The following is a 22,800-nucleotide window of genomic DNA, read 5'->3' as shown; positions in this document are numbered from 1 at the left end:
CATCACTGTCCCTCTTGCTTTCCTGTGCAGTTTCTGTCCTAGACACTGCCACTACGCCTTCGTAGCCCCCACCCTGGTACCCCAGAGGAACGGGGCTCTGGGAGTCTGTGTTGATTGCTGAGAGAGGTGGCTGCCAGGAGAGCAGGACACTGGCATGGCAAGAAGGGGCAGAGTTTATTCTGGGTATTGGTGCAGGAATCTGCAGAAAGGAAGAGCTTGTTATAAGATGATTAGAAAGAAGCGTCTGAATAAGGCTTTTAAAAATTACTTTAACGTGGATCAACATTTTTAGTGGATCTGAACTGCAGCTATCTCTCTGGATTACACAGTATGCTGTGCTTACCTGAATTGTTTTTCTTTAAATATAAACCTTATTAACAACAAATAATGTTTTAAAGTTCTAGTGACTATAAGCCATTGTTGCATTTTGGAAGGGAAGTAACAATGAGGTCTTTCAGCTCTGCTTTAGTTGGACAGGTCTTCTAAACTTTCACTGCTAGTGTTGGCTGTATGTGTTCACTCATTGTTTTGGGGAGGTAGATTTTTTTCAGGAGACCTTTCAACTTGCATAAGTGAGCAGAAAGGATCACTGTTTCTGGATTAGAAATTTCTTCTGGTGACATTTACATGCTAAAAGAAAGTTGTAGTAGTATGAAATGTAACGGTTAGGGTTTGGGGTTTCTTTAACCTAGAGGCATTTCTCAACTTCAGTGTTCTATTAAACTGCATGAACTCTGTTTTGTTCCTCTTTGGGAAGAGCTGTACTACTGTTACTAGTAGAGATCACAGTGTACTTAGCCTATAAACTCTTTGAAAAGAAAGGAAAACAAATTACAGTATTTAAAGCAGTCCAAGCATGAAAAAGAAACTGAGGGTCTGGAAGTATTTTACATTTGCATGCCACCTCCTTTCCCAGGATCCACAAGATTACAATAATGCATTATGGACTCGCAGTATCCTCATAAATTGTGTGTTACCACCTCCGTTTTATTGACGGGGAGCTGAGATACAGAAATACTGGTGGTTTCTCAATTCATGCAGTAAGCCAGTAAAAAAAATGGAAATAGTATCCCCCTTTTTTGAATCCTAATTGTGTTTGAAGCAAAAAAGCATTTTTTTCTCTCATAAAATAATAGCAGAAATGGAAGGGATCTCTGGCTGTCGTAAAGTTCATCCCCATTAAGAGTTCCACTCTGTTTATGTCAGTCTTGTAATATGTTTGTTTAACTTGTTCTTTAGTGACAAATATACCACAACCTCTCTAGGCAATATGTTTCAACATCTCACTGTGCTTATCATTAAAAAAGTTTGCTGCAATTTAAATCTATTACTTGTTGTTTATGACGGGCATGGAGAACAAATTACTCCTTTCGTTTGAAAACTGTGACCATATTCCTCCTCCGTCTTCCTGTCTGGAGATTAAACAATGGCAGTTCTTTTGATCTTTCATTGTAGATCGTGTTTTCTAACCCTCTGATCATTCTGATTGCTCGCTGCTGCTCTCTCCAGTCATCGACATCATTCTTGAAATGTGGTGCTAAAAACAAGGCGCTGCACTCACGGCTGATGCCTTAATAATTGAGGTGCTGGAGTGCGTCCAGAGAAGGGCGACGAAGCTGGTGAGGGGTCTGGGGCACAAGTCTGATGAGGAGCAGCTGAGGGAACTGGGGTTGTTCAGTCTGGAGAAGAGGAGGCTGAAGGGAGACCTTATCGCTCTCTACAATTACCTGAAAGGGGGTTGCAGAGAGGTGGGTGTTGGTCTCTTCTCCCAAGTGACGAGTGACAGGACAAGAGGAAAGGGCCTCAAGTTGCGCCAGGGAAGGTTTACGTTGGATATTAGGAAAAATTTATTTATTGAGAGAGCGGCGAAACACTGGAACAGGCTGCCCAGGGAGTTGGTGGAGTCACCATCCCTGGAGGTGTTCAAGGAACGTGTGGACGTGGCATTGTGGGACATGATTTAGCGGGCATGGTGGGGTTGGGTTGATGGTTGGACTTGATGATCTTACAGGTCTTTTCCAACCTTAGCAATTCTGTGAATAGTACTGAATAAAGTAGAAGGATTACTTCACTTGTCTCACAGAGCAATTTCCTGTTACACACCAAATATGATGTTTGCCTTTTCCCCTGGAGAACGACACCGCTGATTCATACTGCTTGTCCTGTGTTGGAGGTCTGGTTTTCTGCAGAAAGGCTGCCCTACCCCTCAGGCCCCAGCCTGCTCTCTGTGTGCCCACCTTCCGTTTGTCACACATGTCAGTAGCGGCTCCCCCCATCTTGTTTTTGCATCGTGCCTCTTCATCAGTGGAGAGCACTCAAAAGACATTTGGTTTGCTGCTTTAGAATTGGGCTATCTCATCCTTTCTAGACTGGATATATAGAGATAACAGGAATGTAAAACTGAGGCAATCCAGGCTGTTACTACTGCAGGCAACACCAGAAAATAATAACTTTTATAAATTCTTCAAATGTAAGTTATCCTTCTTGCCTACACTGTGTTGATTGGAAGATCATTCCAACCTCAGTCACCACCTGAGTGTGGTTCAAATATTTGCTCTAATGTCCGGTTTAACTGTATTCACTTGTTCTCAAAGCAGAACGTTCTCTGTGGTGTTGATAGCTATGTGAGGAGCAGCAGCCCTGCCCTCTCTCTCTCCCGCTAGGCCCTGTAAGCCAAGGCGTTTCAGTCCCCTGTCATGGGACGGGCACTGTGATTGTCAGGGCCATCCTTGGCACGCTGCATGTTTGACTTGGGTGTTCCTGGACTGGGGTGGCTGCGAGAGAGGGAAAAGGACAAGCTGCAGCGTCTGGCGGGTGATAAACAGGCGTTGCATTTCGTCCGATTTTCTACTTACCGTTTTCATTTGTTCTCTTCAAAACGTTTTTAATGAAATTTTACTCAAGTGAGAGCTCATCCTCTCCTAATATACGCTGTATTACGTTCCGTCTTGCCCCGCCAGTTTCGGGGGGAGCGCTGTGTTACAGCTCTCGCCGCTAGACCCGTCCCCGCTCCGCCCGCCTGCCCGAGCCGCTGCCCCCGCGGCTGCCAGGGCTGCCCGCCGGCGGCTCCTCCCGGCGCGCCGTTCCCCGGGGGAGGGCGGCAGGCGGGACGGCGGCGGGCCGGGCCGGGCCTCGCCCCCCGGCGGGCTCCGCGCAGTGCCGCCGCCCGGCCCCTAGGTGGAGGGCCTGCGGCGGGCCGCGCCCGGCTGCCCTGCGCCGCTGGGCGGCTGGCGGAGCCGGGGGAAGCGGGGAGAGCAGCCTGGGAAGGAGGCGGCGGCGGCCGGGCCAGCCCTCCGCAGGCCGCTCTGCCCGCAGGCTCGGGCGCTGCCGGCGCAGCCCCTGCCCTGCCGGTGACAGCTCCGGCCTGGCGGGAGGAGCCTGCCCCGCTCCTGCCGCTGCTGCGGGCGGCAGGGCTGCCGCGGTAGCTGCAGCTTTGTGCAGGGAGGCGGCGAGCGGCCCTGAGGGGGCGAGCCTGGCCTCTGCGGGGCCCGCGCCGCCGCTGGAGTCCGGGAAGCGGGGCAGCGGTCTGGCGGGAGCGGAGGGGACGGAGGGCTGGGGGGGCGACAGTCGAACGCGAGGGGCATTTTGCAGCTCTCGCACAGGCCGCTGTTTCAAGTACTGTGACCCTCCTGCGGGCTGAAGCTGCGGGAGACTTTAGGTGGTGATTGTCCAGGTCTGGTCCTGCCCTGCAAAGAAAATAACCGTCTGCCCGGACACGGCCGGTGCGCCGCTTCCTCTTCTGGGGATCGCGTCCGTAGTGCGCCAGCAGCGCTCCCCAAAGCTGGCTGTGGAACGATAAGAGAGTTTCCACCCTGCGTTTGTGGCAGGTAGGTGACGGCTGCGCCGGAGATCACTGGTCCCAGTATAAGCTTGCAGGTTTCCGAAGCTGGGAGGTGAGATACAGACGCCCGTACGGGCACCTTTCCCTTACAAAGTCCCCTGCGGGCGTCGGCCGGTGGCACTGTTTGAGTGAGTAAACGGTAACGCCGCCGTCCTCTCGGCCTGAGCCGCTGCTGGGGGCCGCCGGGCTGGAGGAGCGCGCCCCGGTCCCGCGGGATCCGCTCCTCGGGGTAGCGGTGGCAGGCGGCGTGCCGGCGCCTTCTCCAGTTGGACTTCCTCTGGTGCGCGGGGGCTTCCAAGCGCTTTGCGGTACCGTCTCCGTTGGGCAGCGGCACATTTAAAGGGCACTTTGATTTTGGGCAACAGCGGAGGTCGCTTCCCCGGCGGTGCGCGGGCGAGGCGAGCGGCTCGGCGCGGGCTGCCCCGCTGCCGGCGGCCCCGGGGAGGGCGGGGAGCGGCGCTCGGCTGACTCGCAGCAGCTCTCGGCACAGGGCTGGCCCGCGGAAGCGGACGGTCTGCGCCCCGCCGGCGGCCTGGCCCGCCGCCTGAGCGCCACCCGCGCTTCGCCGGCCCCTGGGCTCCGCGGGTCCTCCCGCGGCGGGCGGCAGGAGGGAGCGCGCAGCTGGCGGGAGCGGCGGTGGGGAGCGGTGCGAGGCACGCTGCGGCGGTGGGCCTGCCGCTGCTGCCGGGGGGGGGGAGGCCCGAAGCGGCGGTGTTCCTTTCCCCCATGCGCGGCATGGGCGTGCCGGCTGTGAAGCCGGCCGGCAGGATTTGGGCTTGAGTTAATGCAAGTGCTGAAATAATCAAGAGACTGACTTAGGGCGGAGATAGAAAAGAAGTCACTGCCGAGCAGGACTTCTAGTGTGCATGGTTTTGCTCCGGGTTCTCCACTGATTTCCTAACGGTCTTGTTAGTTGGACCATCAGTTTTGGGAAGGGGGCTGTTAGAGGGGTGATGGCTACGTCTGCATTAGCAAGTAGCGTGATGCAGTGGGAGTGGATCTGTACACTGACTCTAGCAGATGCTGAGGACCATGCTATATGCCTTTCAGAACGCTTTGCTTTGTACTAGCTTTGGTCTGGAGCAGTGGACTGCATGTCTGGTAATGGCTGGAATACATCTTCCAGTTTAGCTTCATTTGAAAGTAATCCAGCTTCAAACCACTCCATGGCATGAACCAGCCAGGACAAAACAACCAGGAGAAGTCTCTTCAAAAGCACACTCCTCGTACAAACTGAAATGGTAATGCTGATGCACTTTGTGCATGTATTAATACATTTTCATCCCGTCCTACAACCCTTACTAGTGCCATTTACGTAATTCACCTGTTCCATGAAATTTAGAGGGACTGTTGGCCCAATCCTTGCTACTCACCTGTGTTCAACTGTGATGGAACAAGAGCTTTTGAAGAACAGCGTGTGTCTTTGTGGATTTCAGAAGGGCAGATAACTGCAGCTCTTTCCAAACCTGAGATCAAGACCAGGTAGTGGTCATTTTAAGTGAAAAGAGTAAGATTTTCAGAGGACTCTATGTAAAACATATCACCTCTTTTTTTTTTTTTTTTCTTTTTCCTTTGGCATCAGCTCAAAAAAAAGCAGAAAGTAAGAAAGGTGTAAGCCTGCCTTTGAAAGTTCACAGAATCTCATTCTATCACTCTTCCTCATGCTGAGCAACATTATAAAAGTACCTACAGAATCTACCTCCATTAAACAGTATCGGTACAATTCCTATTCAAAATTTGGAAATCTTAATGTGAGTGCCCAGGTTGAACACATCTGATCCCTGCTCTAAGTACAAATACAATGACTCTTCACATTTTTAATGTGTTTTCTTCTCATCGTACTGTAGAATATTCAAATAAAAGTAACTTAAAACATGGGATCTGTTTTCATTCCTGAAGAGCCTTTGCGTTCCATGCTGGGGTGAAGAGGTAAGTTATTCTAAAGCAGAGGCGTTCAACAGGGGATGCCTACAGTTCATGTTGGATTTTGGTATTTGGAACTAGAACTGGCCAGTGGAATTACCACTGAATCACAGAAAGCAGAGATGGAAAAGCCCAATTAGATCATCTGGCCTTTCTCCTTCCTGGGGTAGGATTATTGTGTATCAGATACTTCAGTGCTTTTTCCAGTGTAGTTTTAAAAGCCTCCAGGGATATGCCTTGTGTCTCTTCCTTCAGGCAAATATTCCATAACCTGCTGTACTTCACAGTTAGAAATCTTTTCCTGAGATTTGACCTAAATTTCTCCTTTCTTAAGTACATTCCATTTGCTGAAGATTTATTACCTTGAACCATTCTAAGTAATTCCAGTCAGTCTTTGATACTGACATCTCTAACAAGCTGTGGTCTTTCTTAATGCTTTGTCCCTTCATCAGAACAGCTATCCATGCCTAGCCTGTGTCTTTACAGTCTTACACCACCTCTACTTTGGCCTGTAGGCTAATAAGGATTTTTGCTATATTCGTTGCACTTCCATCTTATGCTCATTTTCTTGAGACTTTTATGAGAGTGACTTTTTCATGATTAACGTGCCTGAAATTGCAGTTTTGGTCTGAAGGAAAATTGTAAAAATGCTGTCATTGGGCACTATGGTTATTATCTTTCAAAGATGTACAGAGAGAAATAAAATATTGTCTCTAATTACCAGGCTTGCAAATTTAGCCAGAAACTCTCTCCCATACCACACTAATAGATTCTGATTTCCGGGCAAGTTAATAACTGCTCATGATGCAAAAGGAGTGTAAAAAAAAAAAAAAAAAAATTCCTACTCTGCTGTGCCGAAACTGCAGTAGTTGTTTTACTTTGCTAAGAGCAAAACCTAACAGAGGAAAATAGTTACCCAAGACCAAATTTTCAGTGAGTGTATGGTGAACAGTTCTGTAGAATTTGAAGGTAACAAAGAAAACCATGCTTTCAAGCAGAAATCCTTGTCGTGATCACCACTGGGACATTTTCTCCAGAACTGACTTGGGGGAAGGGAACGCAGGGCTATTGGAGATGAGGGGTGTTTTGAAAGTTGCAAACTTTTGATTTTAAAACTCTATCAGCTTTTACAAGCTTTTAACTGTCAGCTTTTTTGGGGAGAGGGTAAGAGGCCCCAAACCTGCAACTGCGTTTCATGAAGGTTGGTTTTAGTGATCAAATCGCATTTGTTGAAATAAGATACTTGTTACTTTTCTGAAGTCTGACAACACTGTTGACGATTTTTCATAGACTGTCTGGAAGGACTTGCTGGTACACGTCTAAATCTTGATAGAAATTTACCTTTTGTTCCTTTGCTAAAAATGAGAAAGTCCCTGGTTTATATCACACTTCAAAAAAATAAGATTAAAGGATTTTATTGTTTTCACCAAGCGCTTAAAGGATAGTTTGCTGACTGGTCAGAGTTTTGCAGCTTGTCTTTAGTCAGGGTTGGACTCTTGTTTCACACACACAAGTAAAACAGGAGAAGTTTTTAAGTGGAACCAAGTTGGTATATTTGTAAACATAAAATAATTTAGTTGCTATCAAATAATCCCAGTGATTACTGAGCAGGCAGAGGAACGTAGAGAATATACATGTAAAGCAGATAAACAGAATCCTCACTGAAACAGCTAGATGATGAATTTGCAACTTTAATTATATTGATAGCAAAATGGGAGTGGGGCATGTTTTTATGTGTCAAGACTGAAGTGAAGACCTTTTGTGTTTTAGACTTGTGTTTGTAGACCTTTTCCTACACCATGGTTTCTCCTAAATAAATTATCTAAACATCTGATGGAAGGATATAAAGAAAATGGAGCCAGACTCTTGTCAGTAGCATCCAGTGACAGGATGAGAGGCAATGGGCTCAAATTGAAATACAAGAAGTTTCATTGAAACATAAAAAAAGGCTTTTTCACTGTGCGGGTGACCAAGCACTGGCAAAGGTTGCCCAGAAAGGTTGTGGAGTCTCCATCCTTGGAGATACTCAAAACCCAACTGAACACACCTCTCAGCCACTGGCTTGGAGCAGGGGGCTTCGAGTGGATAATCTCCAGAGGTATCCCCTGCCTCAACTGTTCTGCGATTCTATGATTTGACTGGAGAAGTACTGGGCTGGCACCAACAGAGTGGTAATTACAGGACAACATCCTCTGAGTTTGCACACTCAATTGTTAGTGCTTTATACCATTAGGTGTATAAGAGCCTACACATTTTTGTTCATATATGAAGCTTGTTCATAGTTAGCAGCCTAAGAATTTTCCTTTAGCAAATCCTATAGCTAAGTCACTGGGAGCTGCACATTGCCCAAAATAAGGTCATCTGAGCTTGCTCGTGCTCAAGAAAACATTCAGACTGAACAGTCAAGATCAGAATTTTATTTGAGGTGTGTGAGCCCATTCTTGAAGGTGGAAAAATGGAAATTTGGATTAATCTTAAAGAAGACTAATAAGGAATTAAGTTTCAGAAGGTTATCAGAAATTGAAAAGGCAGAACAAAGAAGTAGGCACTCCACCTGCGTATGTTTATGCCTATGTGGCCTCTCTTGCTATTTCACCACTTCGCTTACTCATCATTGACACCAGGTCACGATAAGTGCAAAATGCTACCACAGTGGCATTGTTCAGGTGTGCACTTTTCCCTGTGCTACCTGTGCGACTTTTAGAAATTACAGCCACCTTTACAGCAGTCAAAACTGGGCTTTTGCGTTGGGCAGAGCCCATCTTCCTCCAGTTCTCTTCCAAGTATGTCTCTTTGTGTACACCTTTGTGTACACCTTTGTGTACCTCAAGCACTTGGGTTTGTATTCTTTTTTTTTTTCCATTGCTATAGAATGTGCGTTGCCCTTTCTGTCCTTGTACTCTACTGTGGTGTGCATTTCTCATGCCTCCATTCTTCTTTCCTCTCCCAGTTGCCTTAGCTTAAAGTGAGACTTATGCAGTCTGTTTAAGGCTCCGAGATCCCACTCCAAGTGTTGTGGCTGCTACTTTGAAATCGTGCAAAGTGGAGTATGTGTAATAGAGAGAAGCGTTCAAAGGAGTAAAGTTGATTTACCAATAACCAAGCTCTTTGAGAACGTTTTTCTCCCTTGCACATTCTCCAACAGCAAAGATGGTTTAATATTTACCACTTTCCTCTCTATCCATCTGCTCATTGCTCATTCATCCCTCTTTTTACCACAATTTACCACCCCTTGCTTCCCTCTCTTGCCAGTGTTAATGGGATCCGTGAAATGAATCAGGATAAGCACTGGCCAAGGCAAACAGCAGAGGGCATTTTCTTAAGCCTGTTTTGGTCCCAAAGTCAATATTATTAACGCAAAACTATAGCCTGATTAGTGAGGAGGATGCAATGCCCCCATAGTGGTGCAGTAAGAGACAGAGAAAGGCCGATGTGTGTGCTGTACAGGCAATGCTAGCGCAAAAGAAAAGTACAGCATGAAAGCTGGAGTGTTTGAGGCATGTTTACACCCATGGGGAAAGTGCAAACAGTGAACCTGACAGGATTCCCGTACAGCTACATATTATGGCTCAAAAAAAGGTCATGACTTTGGAACGACGATTTCATTTGCTGTTCTGACTGTACTCCTCCACCCAGGAAGGAAGGAAGAAAAAAAAGAAAAGAGGTGTAAACACCAAACCCAATTATTGAATTTTTATATTCCCGGAGTGTAAAATCCATCCTGATAATATGTGCTGTGCTCCTAAATCCCTTGGGCACTTCTGATACTCCCATTTACTGTTATTAGCCGTTGCACATGGATGCAGCCGATACTGATGCTCTACCCAAGAGCCCTGATTGTATATACCATGAGTTTATGGGACACATTGTGTTCTCCTCCTTTTGCAGAAATTTCTGCTTGTGAAGCCTCATGAGAGTTCCCTCCCATACCCTTGTGAAGCTCAGTGTCCTGTGAGAGAAAACACAGGTTGACTTTGTTTGGTATAGGATTCTTTCACATGAGCTGTCTACCTATCTGTACAGGTTGAGTCTACAGTTCCATATGTAATACAGTTTTACTGTCTGAATGCTATAATTCAGTAATCCTAACACAGTGTAAGGGTAAGAATGCAAGTTTTGTTGTCCCCAACTCCATCACAGATTTTTCTGTTGTTTTGAGCAAAATGTTCAACGCATCTGGTATTGCTTTCTTTAGGTATAAATTTGATTTGAAGGGAGAGAGTTCATCAGCGCGTAAGAGTTCTGTGCTCTTAGTGCTACATAACCGCAAAACATCATTTGGCAGTTTGTACCATCTGTATATACCTGATGTCCCCGAGTCTCAAACACCTCAGGATAGTGTTTAGGTTTAGCGTGAACTTTGATGACTGGCAGCAAGGGTTCTGCATTTTAAAAGGTAAAATCCTGCGCTGCAGGTGAAGCTCACAGGAGCTTCATTGAATTGAAATACAATTCAAAAAGAGTCTTCATCTTCGTTTGCTGTCACCAGCGGTTCCACAGCTTCGTAACGCGGCTTGCTGCAGCGTTGCAGTGCCTGTGCCAGTCAGGGTGAAGAGCAGTGTGTGCATCAGGAGGGCTGAGAGCAGCAGAGGGGCCATGGAAGGAGGCTTTCTTCCCCTTGAACAAGTGGATTTTGGGGAAGGAGAGAAGAGGGAGGGAGGCTGAAATACCCTGTCCTTTTAGTATCTCTGTTGGTACAGGGAAGAGGAAGGGGGATCGTTGCTCTCTCTTAACTTTTACTACGAGAGCGCGGGAGTCTCCTTGGGGGTGTCCACATGGCAAAGCCTGGGGGTTACTGGCTGGGCAGGAAGGTGCTGCTCCTCCTGCTCTCAGCAGCCCTTGGCAGCTGGTTGTAATTACGCACTGCAGCTTCAGAGGAAGTTTCTGGCTGTGGGGAGTGTGCAACGCTTGGCTGCAGATCCCCTGCCTTTAAGGATACAACGGAGATGGAGAGAGTAAAAACAGTGGCACCGAGTGACGGGGAGGGTGAAAGCCTAATTATCCCCCACTTGAACTAGTTGCCTTGTTGAATCATTACATATTTCTGAAAGTCCCTTGGTAGATGTATATCCTAAATGAAGTCAGATGAGGGAAAGGCCATATTCAGATGCCAGGAACTCCTGCCACAAAGGACTAAAAATTTAGTAACAAAAAACCCTCTAAAACAATCTGGAAAACTATTTATTTTACTACTGTCTAAAAAAAAAAATTAGCCTGATTTACGTGTCTTGGAAATAAAGATTACGTTGAACTGACATATTGCAATGACTATTTTTGGTCTTACCATTTGAAATTACAGAGTTATAAATAGAGCAGTGCAAAATGCAGCTATTTTGATTCTCACTGGGGTTCACACAAACGTTTTCTTTGGTTTCAATCATTGGATTCAGCCCTCCACTCAATGCTGATTCTACTTTGAATGCAGAGGATTCCTTATTTTTTATTTTTAAACAGCCAAATCAACCCGGAGTTGAAGAGTTTCTGCTGACTCTTGACCTTAAGCTATGTGTTGTTCTAACATCACCTAGTAATTGTCTCAAGCTCGCCAAAAGAATTGCAAAAATTTCTGTGAAGGTGGCTATAGTGCTGGTTTTGCAATGAAACCCACAATGAGTCAAGTTTTGTCTGGCACTGGACATGGTAACAAAAGCTCTGGTTATAAATCTCAGGAAAAGAACATTTGTAATGGAAGTGGCCAGTGAATCCTAAATAGCAACAGAATTTGTTGCTATGAAATGTGTATACCTAGAGGGGAAAAAAATGATCCCACTCTTGATAGAAAAGCAGCGGCTTACTCAGAGCTATTCTCAGATGTCAGAGTCAGTCATCAACTCCCTGGCCTGTGGTTACATCCTTCTAAATTTTGGCCCCTCCAGGCAACCGTGATTTATATCTTTAGCAGATGAAGCAGCCAAGGTGCATAGTAGAGAAAAGATGTATAGGTGGGCAAGATTACCTGCTGTGCCGGATTATATCTGGGGGTACAGCAGAACTGTGACTTCAGTCTGGGTTTTTTTTTTCCTTTTATTCTGTTTCTCAGATGTAGACACATCTTGGGGCCATCCAGATGAGTTATCTTATGTCATGAAGTGTCTGATTAATTCAGGTGTTGCCTAATCACATCAGCAGTTCTTTCAAACAATTCCTGTGCTTCGTACCTCGTGCTTCAGTGCTATATGTGGGTACTACATGTAGCTAGGCAGCTACAGCTGACGTGAGTCTCGGGGACAACTCAACGTTATTGTGGCTGCTTTACTACTAGTAGAGGATATTAAAACTAGGATGCTTTGGACAAGCTTCTCAGATGCACTTTCTTCATTCAACAGCATCTAACACCATAAAAGAGTACCAGAATCCATAGTATGAATGAGAGTATGCCTCAGTGGCAATTATAGCTTTTGGGTAGCTTTTATTTTTTATTCCCTAATTTACTTATAAATTCTCACTGATATTTTCCCCAAGCAGAATTAGGAGGATAAAGAAAACAGCTTTCGTTTTCTTTAACATTTCTTGCCAGTTTTTAAAGAGCTTGAAATTTTAACATAAATAATGATTACTGTTGAATGAAGACTGTTCTTCTGAAGCCTGAAAATCTAATAACTTGACTAAACCCAATGACTGTGGTGTAGTTACAACCCTGAGCTGGTGACCCTTCAACCATAAAGCTAAGGTGCTGCTTGTGTGCAAGTACCTGTATCTATACCGGCTTCTTAGAGAGGTGGTCGATGCCCTGTGCTTGCCAGTGTTTAAGAGGCATTTGGACAATGCCCTTAATACCATGCTTTAACTTTTGGTCAGCCCTGAAGCAATCAGGCAGTTGGACTAGACGATCATTGTAGGTCCCTTCGAACTGAAATATTCTACTCTACGAAACAAACTCAATCGCTCCGGTTTCATCCTACAACCTTTAATGATTGCCTTAAACTATTCTTTTCAATGGCCACAAAAGAACCTGCTGCTGGAAGAAGTTCTGATACTAAATGCAAAGGCACATATTTATTAGCTGATATGTTGCAAGAAATTAACTCAAACCTGACATTATTTTTGAGTTATGAAAGCTGAGAAAAATACCTGATGCTACAAAACCTCTTGGCACCCAAGAGCTTAAAAAGAAGATGGATGTTTTTCCCAACTTGAAAAAAAAAAGCTTCTGGGCTGAAACTTTTCTACTAGAACACATTCTTAAGGCCAGCTTCTAAACCTGTAAAGATAGGGGGTTACTGTAAATGGAAGCAGTGGTAGTTTTTTAAATATAGGAATAGTATGGATGCTAACAGAGGTCTATAGTGTCTGGAGATGATGAGGTTTTGTTTGTTTGCATTAGGCATAAATGTAATAATTTGAAAATACAGGAGAAATTCTGCTCTTAATGGTGGGAGTAAGTAATGCTCGTGAAATGGTCTGAATTTATTTTATGTAATACTTTTTTTAATAACAATGTCTATTAAAGACATCTGCTGAAAGTCTGTAACGCTGATTTAATAGGGAGAAAAAATAACAAAGTTCTTTTAGCAATCCTGTCTTCAGTTTAATATTATGGACTGTTAAAGGAGGGTTTATGTGTGCAATGTTATTAACTGAAATTCTGCTCAAATTGAAATCAGACCCACAAAACTTGCTTTTCTTCAGTATATGCTAGGTTTTTAAAACAAGTATTTAAAACTACAAAAGAGAATGAATGTATTTTTACTTTCTTTAGGATTTTTAAAGGCAATCAGGTCAGGCAGAGAACTATTTCTAAACACCTATCCTCTCGCTTACGGCATATGACCTCTCTATCAATGTTAAAGTGCAACAAAAAATTATCAACTTCCTATACTAAGTCATTGCTATATAGAAAGAAAATCCACATCCAAAGTGACTGAATTAAAATTTGTAATAAAACACCCAATATTTTATACTGACTTTGTCAGGGCTGAAAGATACGTGTTTAGTTATGAGAGAGATTGGGGGCAGAGGGAGGTGGGAACCAAATTCTGAAGATCACGGTCTGGAAGAAAGCTTCCTTACAGGAATTAAATACTGAGTTTAAATGAATCACATTGTTGCCTAACTATGGTTGATGTTGTTGTAATTTTTTCAAAACTTAAATTATAAAGATTAAAGTAAAGTAATAAAACACATTGTGTTTTTATCACTCAAATTTGGAGAGGCCTCATGTTTTCCATGCATGTAGCCTTGATGATTCTTTTGGCAGCTCTGCCAGCGATAAAAGGAATAACTCACCACTGTCAGGGAATTTAGCTGTTTCATCACTGACATGAGAGGCCAGCATAACTCCATGGTGATTGCTGTCTAAATGACTTATGTAGTTTCTTCATATACTTTTTGATTGAAGGGTGATAACTCAGGCAATGAGTTATTTGGCATCAGCCTCTGAGACAATCTGTTTTCTTTTTATAAATCCTACGGCACCTTTCAGCCACCCATTTTTAAATAAGACTATGGTGGATTAGGTTCTAATATGCCTGGTGGACTTAGCCAAAGGATGGCTAAATTAGATTTTGCTGTCATTCTTTTGCTTTGTTTATTTTTTGTTGTTAAATGACAGTTCTTGAAGTAGTACTGAGAAAATGAGAGGTGGGCTAAAAGTCTGTCTTTATGTTACAACATAGGAGTGTGACAGGGCATTTCACTGCTGGTGGCAGTGGCACTGTCTCTTCCCAAAAGCAGACCGCATTGTCAAAGAACCCAGAGAGGAAAAAAATAGACTTAACACTAACCTAACTCTATAGTCTTGGATGCAGAAGACACATCCCAGAGGAAGGAAAAGAATAATTAAAAGATTTCTACAACTGAAAAATTTTCTACAGAAAATCACAGCTCAGAATATCTTTATTAGAGATTTAGGTATAGACTTCCATTGTGTGAGGTAGAAAGTAGCTGTACATTAAAGTTAGTATACAACAGGTTGAATTACGCTGTGAATCTGACAGGATTTCATGCAAGGTTTTGGATGGAAACAGAAGCAGTTTCCTTGCTGAGTAACAGAGATGGTTAGATTTGCTGGAGTTTTATTTGCAGGGTTCCCCACATAACACGATGACTGTGGAGTGCTAAATATAATCTGAAGAGCTGCAGAGGTGATGAGTGCTTTAGACATCCCCTTTGTTAATGTCTGCTCTACGCGTGGTGTTGCTGCTTTTATTAAAGCAAACCAGTTAAATCTTACAGAAAGAGTTGCAGCTAGTATTTATGTTAAACCAATCAACCTCTTGTGTTTCTCCATCTTTTTCCTCACCTTGGCTTTTTTTTTTTGTAGACAGAGCACTGAGTGAAAGGTATAGGTGAGTTTTACGGTATTTATACTGCAGTAATGCACAGGGCTCCAGTCAGAATCCATATCCTTTTGTGGCAGATGTTGTGTAAATGAATAGAAGGACATCGTTCCTTCTTGAGAGTTTGTATAATATAAGAACCATCTGCGTCAGGCATGTGTCTTGATTTGGGTCACAAGAGAAAAGATGCCATCTTTTTTCAGTTCCATTTAAACTTTGAAATGCCAGTGCATCATTGTATGGTTACTTTCAAAGAATTCTAACTAAGCAAAGTTTAGTATTTGTCAAAGAAAAAATTATACATAAGGAGAAAAAGTTAATCACAGCCTGAGTGAAAAGAACTATCCACTCTCCTTACTGAGGTAGTTCAGTGGTTGTCACCTGGGTTCATTTCATATGGGAGGCTCGGGTTTGGATCCAAGTTAGTCACCCAAAGCAAGTGAGAAGAGGACTATGACAGATGAAGGGTTGCCATTCTTCACTTCTCTCTCACTCTTATTTTTATCCTTTTCCTAATTTTTTCTCTTTCATGTGTATTTATAGGTTTTAATTTGTATTTCTTTATTGTTCAGGAAGTGCTCCTTCACGGAGAAGAGAGACTCACCATCCTCTTCACTGTCTAGAAACAGACTGTTGACTTTTTGATTCTAGGCAGCACCCCGGAATTCATGGCGACAGGTGAAGCCGAGCTGCTGGCCTTCGCAAAATGCGGGGCGTGTTTGAGACACAAAGCTGCCTGCTGTACTCGAGTGGGCAGTACCGAGAGCTCCTCCTGTGGATAAGAAGACACCGTGCATTTTGAGGAGCAGAGTTCAGGAGTAGTCCATTGGTGTGCAACCATCCTACTCACAGTACTGTTTCGGTGACTGCTCCATTGATGCCATGATGACTGCTACGTTGTGCTTACAGTAGATCTTGCTTTCTGTTCCATTTTTTTATTCTGTCCATGTGAGGGTTGCACAAAGGTCCAGGCTTTCAGCTCTGAATTTGTTCTCTGTGATTCTGACATTCAGATTTATTGATGTTTGATTTTTCAACCTGACAAAACCTCACTTTTATTTTCTAATTCATATTCACTCTTTCTCGACAGCAAAATCTGCCAATCATGGCAAATTACACAAACGATTCTGCGGAGGCTAAACCAAGATTGCTGAACTCATTTTCATGCATGGCTAAACACAGAATTGAACCTCATGCTCCAGAAGTGAAAGGTTAGTGATTTTAGATAATTTTAAAACGATTGTATAGGAGTTGATACAGCTACTGTCAGTCTTCCCTAATCCTGTTCTTTGTTGACTCTGTCCTTGCAGAGGCACTGCTTTCTGTCAGTGATTAAGGGGAGACATTGCTTTCAGTGATGCTGATTCAGCAGAGCTAAGAATCAGTAAATTAGCAATGACTGTAAGGGAATTTTAAATATTGGTAGAGTACCAAACTTCTATTGTTACCGTGTTTTGGAGATGAAATTTCAATCAAGTTACTGTACCAGGCAATGTGGGAGAGATGGCAGTCCTCTTTCTGAGTCACAAGACAGAAAAATGGGGAAACTGTGTATCCAGTTTTTGGCTTCTCAGTGTCGCTGCTATAAAATTGTATCGAAGAACCATGTACAAATAAATAAGTCCGTAGAGCTAGTATACATTTTAATGGACTGTTCATTTAGTAACAGAATGACGTGGACAGCTGAAGAATAATTAACTCTGCCAATTCAGTATCTTTGCTATTTATGGAATGATACTCTATACTTTCCAGGTCTCTCTTTCGGTTTTTTCCTATCTGCACAAAGTTAGATGCTTTCATTAAATACAGTATTCAACTTGATTAATTTTCATGGATCATGAAAAGCTCTTATGCACATAAAGGTACCTAATCCATGCAGCAACTGAATAGTGTGACACTGACATAGAAATTGAATAAGCAGCATGCTATTAAACACCAAAGGAACCCCACCAAAGAAAGCAGCTTTTTTTTTGCAGCTGGCAACATGCATGGCTACACTTGGGACAAAACTGGTAAGATGGGGTTAAAGGGAGTAACTTGCGGGTATTCCAGGTTGAGATGACATGCGACACAGAGCTTGACTTAGCATCAAAGCATTACTAAATAAAACTACATCTAGTGTGTGAGAGTACTGGAAGGGCTGATAAATATTACCCACTGGGTAGTGAACAATTCAACTTTTTCTTCTCTATGGAAGTAAAGTCTGTGACCCTGCTTTAACTGATAATTAACAATGGCCGATAGCGGTCAATTCAGAGAAAAAAGCGTCAAGCTTCTGGTGCCATACTAGCTGCGGCAGCATGTGTTTCCTTTTCCAGAAAGGAAATGTAGATTCAAAAAAACCCCACCAAACCTGTAAGGAAAAGGTACTACCTTCCTATAGTCTATGATTTGCAGGTTTTGACAAGCCAAATTGGTTGGCTAGTGAAGCAAGTAACTCTACCCCCAAAATGAAACCATGGTCAGCGTACTGACCTAGAGCTTAAAATACAACTATGCAAGTTGCTGTGAAAAACTGGTGGAGACCCTAGATCAGTATAGACCAAGATGCAAAATTATTGTCCTGACAGGTTGTCTCCCTGTGAGTGAGGCATGCAAAACGAAGACACTTTTTTACTGAGTTCTGGATGAGTAACATAGATTAATAGAAGAAAGGGTAGTCAGAAAAGTGAAGTGGAAAAGGAATGACTGTACATCTCATAGGAAAAGAATTAGGCAAAAAGAATCTGTACACTTAGGTTTCGATGCTACACCATGGAAAAGTTAAAAATGCTGTTGTGTATTTCCTATTTTATGGGGTATTGTTTATAGACTGTGTACTTATGCAAAGATGGTGCTTTGGTATTCTTGGTCTGTAGTGCTAGATTTCTCTAGAATATGTGCCGCATGAATCATGGGAACATCCATGAGCTCAAAGCCCAAACAACATGGGCTTTGTGTCTGTATCGCCTTACTCAATCAGAATGCCTTGTTGAGCTACGAAATGCAAAACAAGCTTAAGAAACTGACAAGTTACCTTAAAATAGCTATTGCATGGAAATCATGCTATGTTACATTGTTACAACAAAAATATTTGTTACATGCAGACAAAGAGGGACTGAACATAAGGATGTAAACACCTCATTTGGGCATGTTTACCACATAAAATCAACTATAATTGTAATAGCATGATTTGAAAGCAATGCCCCCAAAAATTTGCAAAGTTAGTGGTTCCTAGCAAATAAAGGAGATGCCAATATAGGTAGCAGAGTGAAATGAAGAATCACAGGTACTGCCTTTTGTCACTTCACTGTTCTGTGGCTCGTAATTGCTCTGCAAAGAGGGATAATGACACTTAGAAGGGTTTGAGAGCTACATGCAATAAGTGCTAATTATTATCAGCGTATGTTTCAGGCAAACTCAGAAATGAGATCAGATCCAAATGAACCCCCACGCATGTCTGGTTATATCCAGGAAGAACCAGAGGTCCTGTCACAGTTGCTTCCCAGTTTACCAGCCACATCTGCCCTATATTGCAATTCACACAATTATGTATAAGGAATACATATACACACACGTGTATATCTATCCATATATGCATATATATCTTGCTGAACATTAAGACTGCTCTTTAAGAATGACATAACACTCTTGGATTCAGTATCTTTGGGGAGCAGTAGAGGCCAAAATGCCCACCGCTCTTGTGTTCATTTCAACATGGGGAACTATGTGAAAATGAGAAAGTTTACCAAGAATAAACAAAGAGTGGCACCCAAGACAATTAAATCCATAAAGGGGTCATGATGACTGCAGAAGGACACCAAAGAGGAGGCACAATGCTGACACGCACGATTTACTGGACACGCCTGAGAAAGTAAAAAGAAGCGGTCATGGCCAAACAGCAAAGAGGGACTATTAGAAAGAAGAAGGTGTCCTTCCAAAAGCTAAAGACACATCCAAATGAAAAAACCCAAAAGTATCATAAACACTGACAGATATACTATTAAAATTATTATTAGGCAGACCAAAGATGAGTCTGAGACCTAACTAGCTAAGAGAATCAAAAATAGTTCAATATCCTTCTTCCAACATATCAGGAGGGAAAAAACATTGGCAGTGAGTCTGAATATGACAAGGGTGTAAGATGAACTCTCGGGGAGGAGAAAATCACTGGAGAGAAGCTGAACCATTTGCATCCTTGTTCACTGTGGAAGAAATCAGGGAGATTGTCCTTCCAGAGCCCTTTTGGGGCATTCGGGGAACTTGGCAGAGAATGTCTCTGAAATTGAAGTATCTGAAAGAGGTAAGGGTACAAAAGGCAGATGAATACAGATGAATTTCCAGGGTCTGAAGGATTTACCCAAGAATTCTAAGAGAACTCAGGGATGAAATATCTGCTAATAGCAGCATGTAACCTGTCCTGTCTCTCCAATATTGCTCAGTACATGAAAATCAGAAGGTGTCAAATGTGATGTCAGTCATTAAGAAAGGTTCCAAGGGTATCCAGCAAACTAAAATTTGACATCTGTTCCAGGTGAATGAGTAGATATTGTAATGAGAGAGAATTAGTATCTACTTGAATAAGTATTATCTAATCAGTGAGAGTTAAGAAAGCTCTCAGAGTTCTTTGAAGGGGTCAGGGATATGTAGATGAGGATCATCTGACTGATAGAGGCATCTTGGATTTCCAAAAGACGTTTGACAGAACTTTTTATTGAAGTGTCTTAGGACAAGAATGTTGCTGGCATAAGAAGGAAGGCGCTGGAATGGATGAGAATATGATTTAAAAGATGTGAACAGAGGGTAGACCATCACTGGATGGAAGTAAATGGTCAGTTCTTGCACAGGAGGGAGATCACTAGTGAAATTCCATATGGTGTCTATCTTGGGACCCGTACCGTTCAATATATTCTTAAATGACGTGGAGAAGGGAAGTGATCAGTGAGGTGAGGTGCTTTGCTGATGATAGGAGGTTATGCAAGGTAGTAAGGACAAAGGAAGACTGCATAGCTTGCAGAAAGATTGACTGTATAATAAAATGACAGGTGCAATTCAGTGTAGGTAATTGTAAAGTGATAACATTTGGGGAAGAATAATCCTATCTTCACATCTTGGATCATTTCCAAGCTGGCCCAAAGGTCTTCAGGAACAAGACCTTTGGGTTATGGTAGATAGCTCCATGAAAATATCACTTAGTAGTAGTTGAACAAAAAAAAAAGTAATAGGTTAGGAATGATGAAGAAGCAAATAGAGAACAAAACAGAAAGGATCATTACACTTACTCTTCAAGTCCATACACTACTGTAAAAATCCAAGGTTTACACACTTGAATACTGCATGCAGTTCTGGTCCATTTATCTCGGACAGGACATACTAGAACAGAAGAGTATTCAGATGACAAGGATGATCAGAGGTACACTGTGACTGAACTCCATCCATTGAATAGCCAAGAATCTTCGTTTGGAAAAAAATATGACACAGGGGGAATGTAAGAAGAGGTCTGCAGAACTGAGAGGTCTGGAGAGAAGTGGAGTGGCATTGGCTTTTCACTGTCTCTTCTAATACAAGCATTAGGGATATTGGGAGAAGCTAGTAAGAGCTTCATTCAGAACAAACCAGAGGAACCGGTTCTTCAGACAACTTATGTGGACTTGTGGTACTCCTCCTCAGATGACTTTCTGGATCAAGGAGTTTATAGAGTTGCAAGGAGAGACTGGAAGAAAACTTGGAAGAGACGCTGTAGAGTCTACTAACTAGATAAATCACATAACCTAACTTGAAAATGTTGGAAGGCTGGGAGGTATGTGCTTACCCTCTTCTTATTTTTCTTGAGCGCCCGCTCCCATGGTTACTGGGAGAGATAGAGCTCTGTGCTAGATGGACCTGTGGTCTGAACCAACGACTAAGTTCATATGTAAACTTCTCATTACACACCAAAGTCAGAATTAAATAAATGACATTATTAACATCTTGAATATATTTATAACTTTCAAGCTCCCTAAATAACTGTAATGTTATGAAAAGTTAGGACCAGAAGGAACCTTAAGAAGTCATCTAATCCGTCGCACTGTTCCGTGGCAAAATCAATTACATTTGTGGCCTTGCTGACAAATTTGTCTAACCTGTTCCTGAAGCTTTCAATGATGGAGACTCAGCAGCCTCCATAAGTAATCTATTTAAAGTCTCACTATTCATACTATGAGAAGGATTTTTTTTTCCTGTCTAACTGGAATCTAATCAGCTGTTGTTTGCTGTAAACCATTAGTTCACTGCAAGCCTGAGCTAAGATGGGAGGCGTTCTAGACTTCTGATGAATGTTGTCCAGTAACTTTAGTGACTCTGGAAATAGCCTGAATGCAGGCTTGGTTTTTAATGTAGCTAGTAGTTACTGGGGTTTGTATTTTGGTTAACATGACCAAGCATGAACAGGGATCTTTTCTGTATCCTTTTGGGGATTTTTCATGTTATTTTAATATCTTACCTCTTTAGCATTTTCTGGCTTCAGGGAAACTTCTGCTGAGCAGTACTTTTTAAACCCAGCATGTTTTGACTTTGCTTCAGCAAAGGCTATTTGAAAGGTCTGTCTACAGGAAAAAGTGGGACAAAAAGATTTCTTTTAAAATATTACTGAAAAACAGTATGTAATACTTTCTTTCCTATAAGGTCTAATTTCTGGTTTTGCCTGTAATTTACTGAACTCTATGTGTTTGAGATGAAATGTTTGAGCTGTCTTAAGTGATGCTACTTGATTCACGTAAACTCTGCTTCTTGCAGATGATCACTAATTGCGTTCCTTGTTTTCCAGGTACCTGACTTGAGAAGAGGGTTCCGCCTAGCAGAAATGCTAAGCACCTACAGATTCAACTGAAGTTGATGTGGGCTGCTCTTATAAACCACAGTGTACTTTAAGTTGTTTCTTTCAAAAAAAATCAGCTCAAATGAGGCATTTTAGCAAAACCTTTTAAGCTTAATTTCTTTGTTTCAGTTTCCAGTCTCTAACATGAGTAAGAGCACTGTCCTCTCGCTTGCAATGAATTGTGAAAATCAGTTTATTGGTACATGTGAAGCACTCAGGAGCAGTAGTGGTGGCCGTTCTGAGGAAATGAATGCCTGTGAAAAGGGTTTGAATTAGTAAATAGACATGAGGTGATATGTGGAACAAAAAGGGAAAAAATGTACTAAATAGCTGCTCACTGGTGAGCACTGACAATTCTGTGTACAGAATGAAGCAAACATCCTGGGGAAAAATAGTGTGCGAGGGTGTATTTGAAGACTTCATCATGCTGTGGATTGCGCAAGGAAGCCAAATAAAGATTGCACAAGCGCTCCAATTTTGGTGGCTTTAAACTCATTGACTGCAAGACTGCAACCTCAGTGATGTACTTTTAATATAGGTTCTTAAGTATATGCTAGATACATGTAGATTTGTAAACTATAGCAGTTTCAGTGAAACAATGGTGCTGTCGGTCAGCACGTTGGCACAGGGAGGAAAAGATAGTATTTCTCTATCTTGAAGACTGAACTTATATGTATCTTACAAAAAATTACCACTCTGGAAAACGACCCTTTATTTCTCTTTCCCTGTAATTTAAGAACTTTCAAAAATGTTCTTGTTTGAATATTAAACTTGATTGGTTATGCCAAGGCTCGCAGAACAATCGTCCGTCTCCCGTATGAAGGAGGATAAACCATCGTTTTCAATAGGTGCAGGCTCTCTTCTGGCTCAGAAAATTCAAAGTGATCATGTTCACTCTGAAGTTCTTGTAAATGGCTGACATC

At 42.8% G+C, this 22,800-nt stretch overlaps 1 protein-coding gene and 1 long non-coding RNA gene across 2 annotated transcripts; one reads left to right on the top strand and one right to left on the bottom strand.

Annotated features, from left to right (window-relative positions):
* Positions 1-3,173: 3,173 nt before the first annotated feature.
* Positions 3,174-3,584, bottom strand: LOC132318683 (collagen alpha-1(I) chain-like). The gene has a single exon (XM_059826734.1). The coding sequence runs from the start codon at positions 3,582-3,584 to the stop codon at positions 3,174-3,176; it is 411 nt and encodes a 136-aa protein (XP_059682717.1).
* A 30-nt stretch (positions 3,585-3,614) lies between these two features.
* LOC132318699 (uncharacterized) lies at positions 3,615-22,340 on the top strand. Its single transcript, XR_009484356.1, has 4 exons — positions 3,615-3,827; positions 16,133-16,253; positions 20,692-20,821; positions 21,827-22,340. It is a non-coding gene; the product is annotated as an uncharacterized LOC132318699 (long non-coding RNA).
* Positions 22,341-22,800: the final 460 nt, after the last annotated feature.

The sequence above is a fragment of the Gavia stellata genome, chromosome 19, assembly GCF_030936135.1.
Source record: "Gavia stellata isolate bGavSte3 chromosome 19, bGavSte3.hap2, whole genome shotgun sequence".
Lineage (NCBI taxonomy): Eukaryota > Metazoa > Chordata > Aves > Gaviiformes > Gaviidae > Gavia > Gavia stellata.
This window is presented reverse-complemented; position numbering and strand designations above follow the sequence as displayed.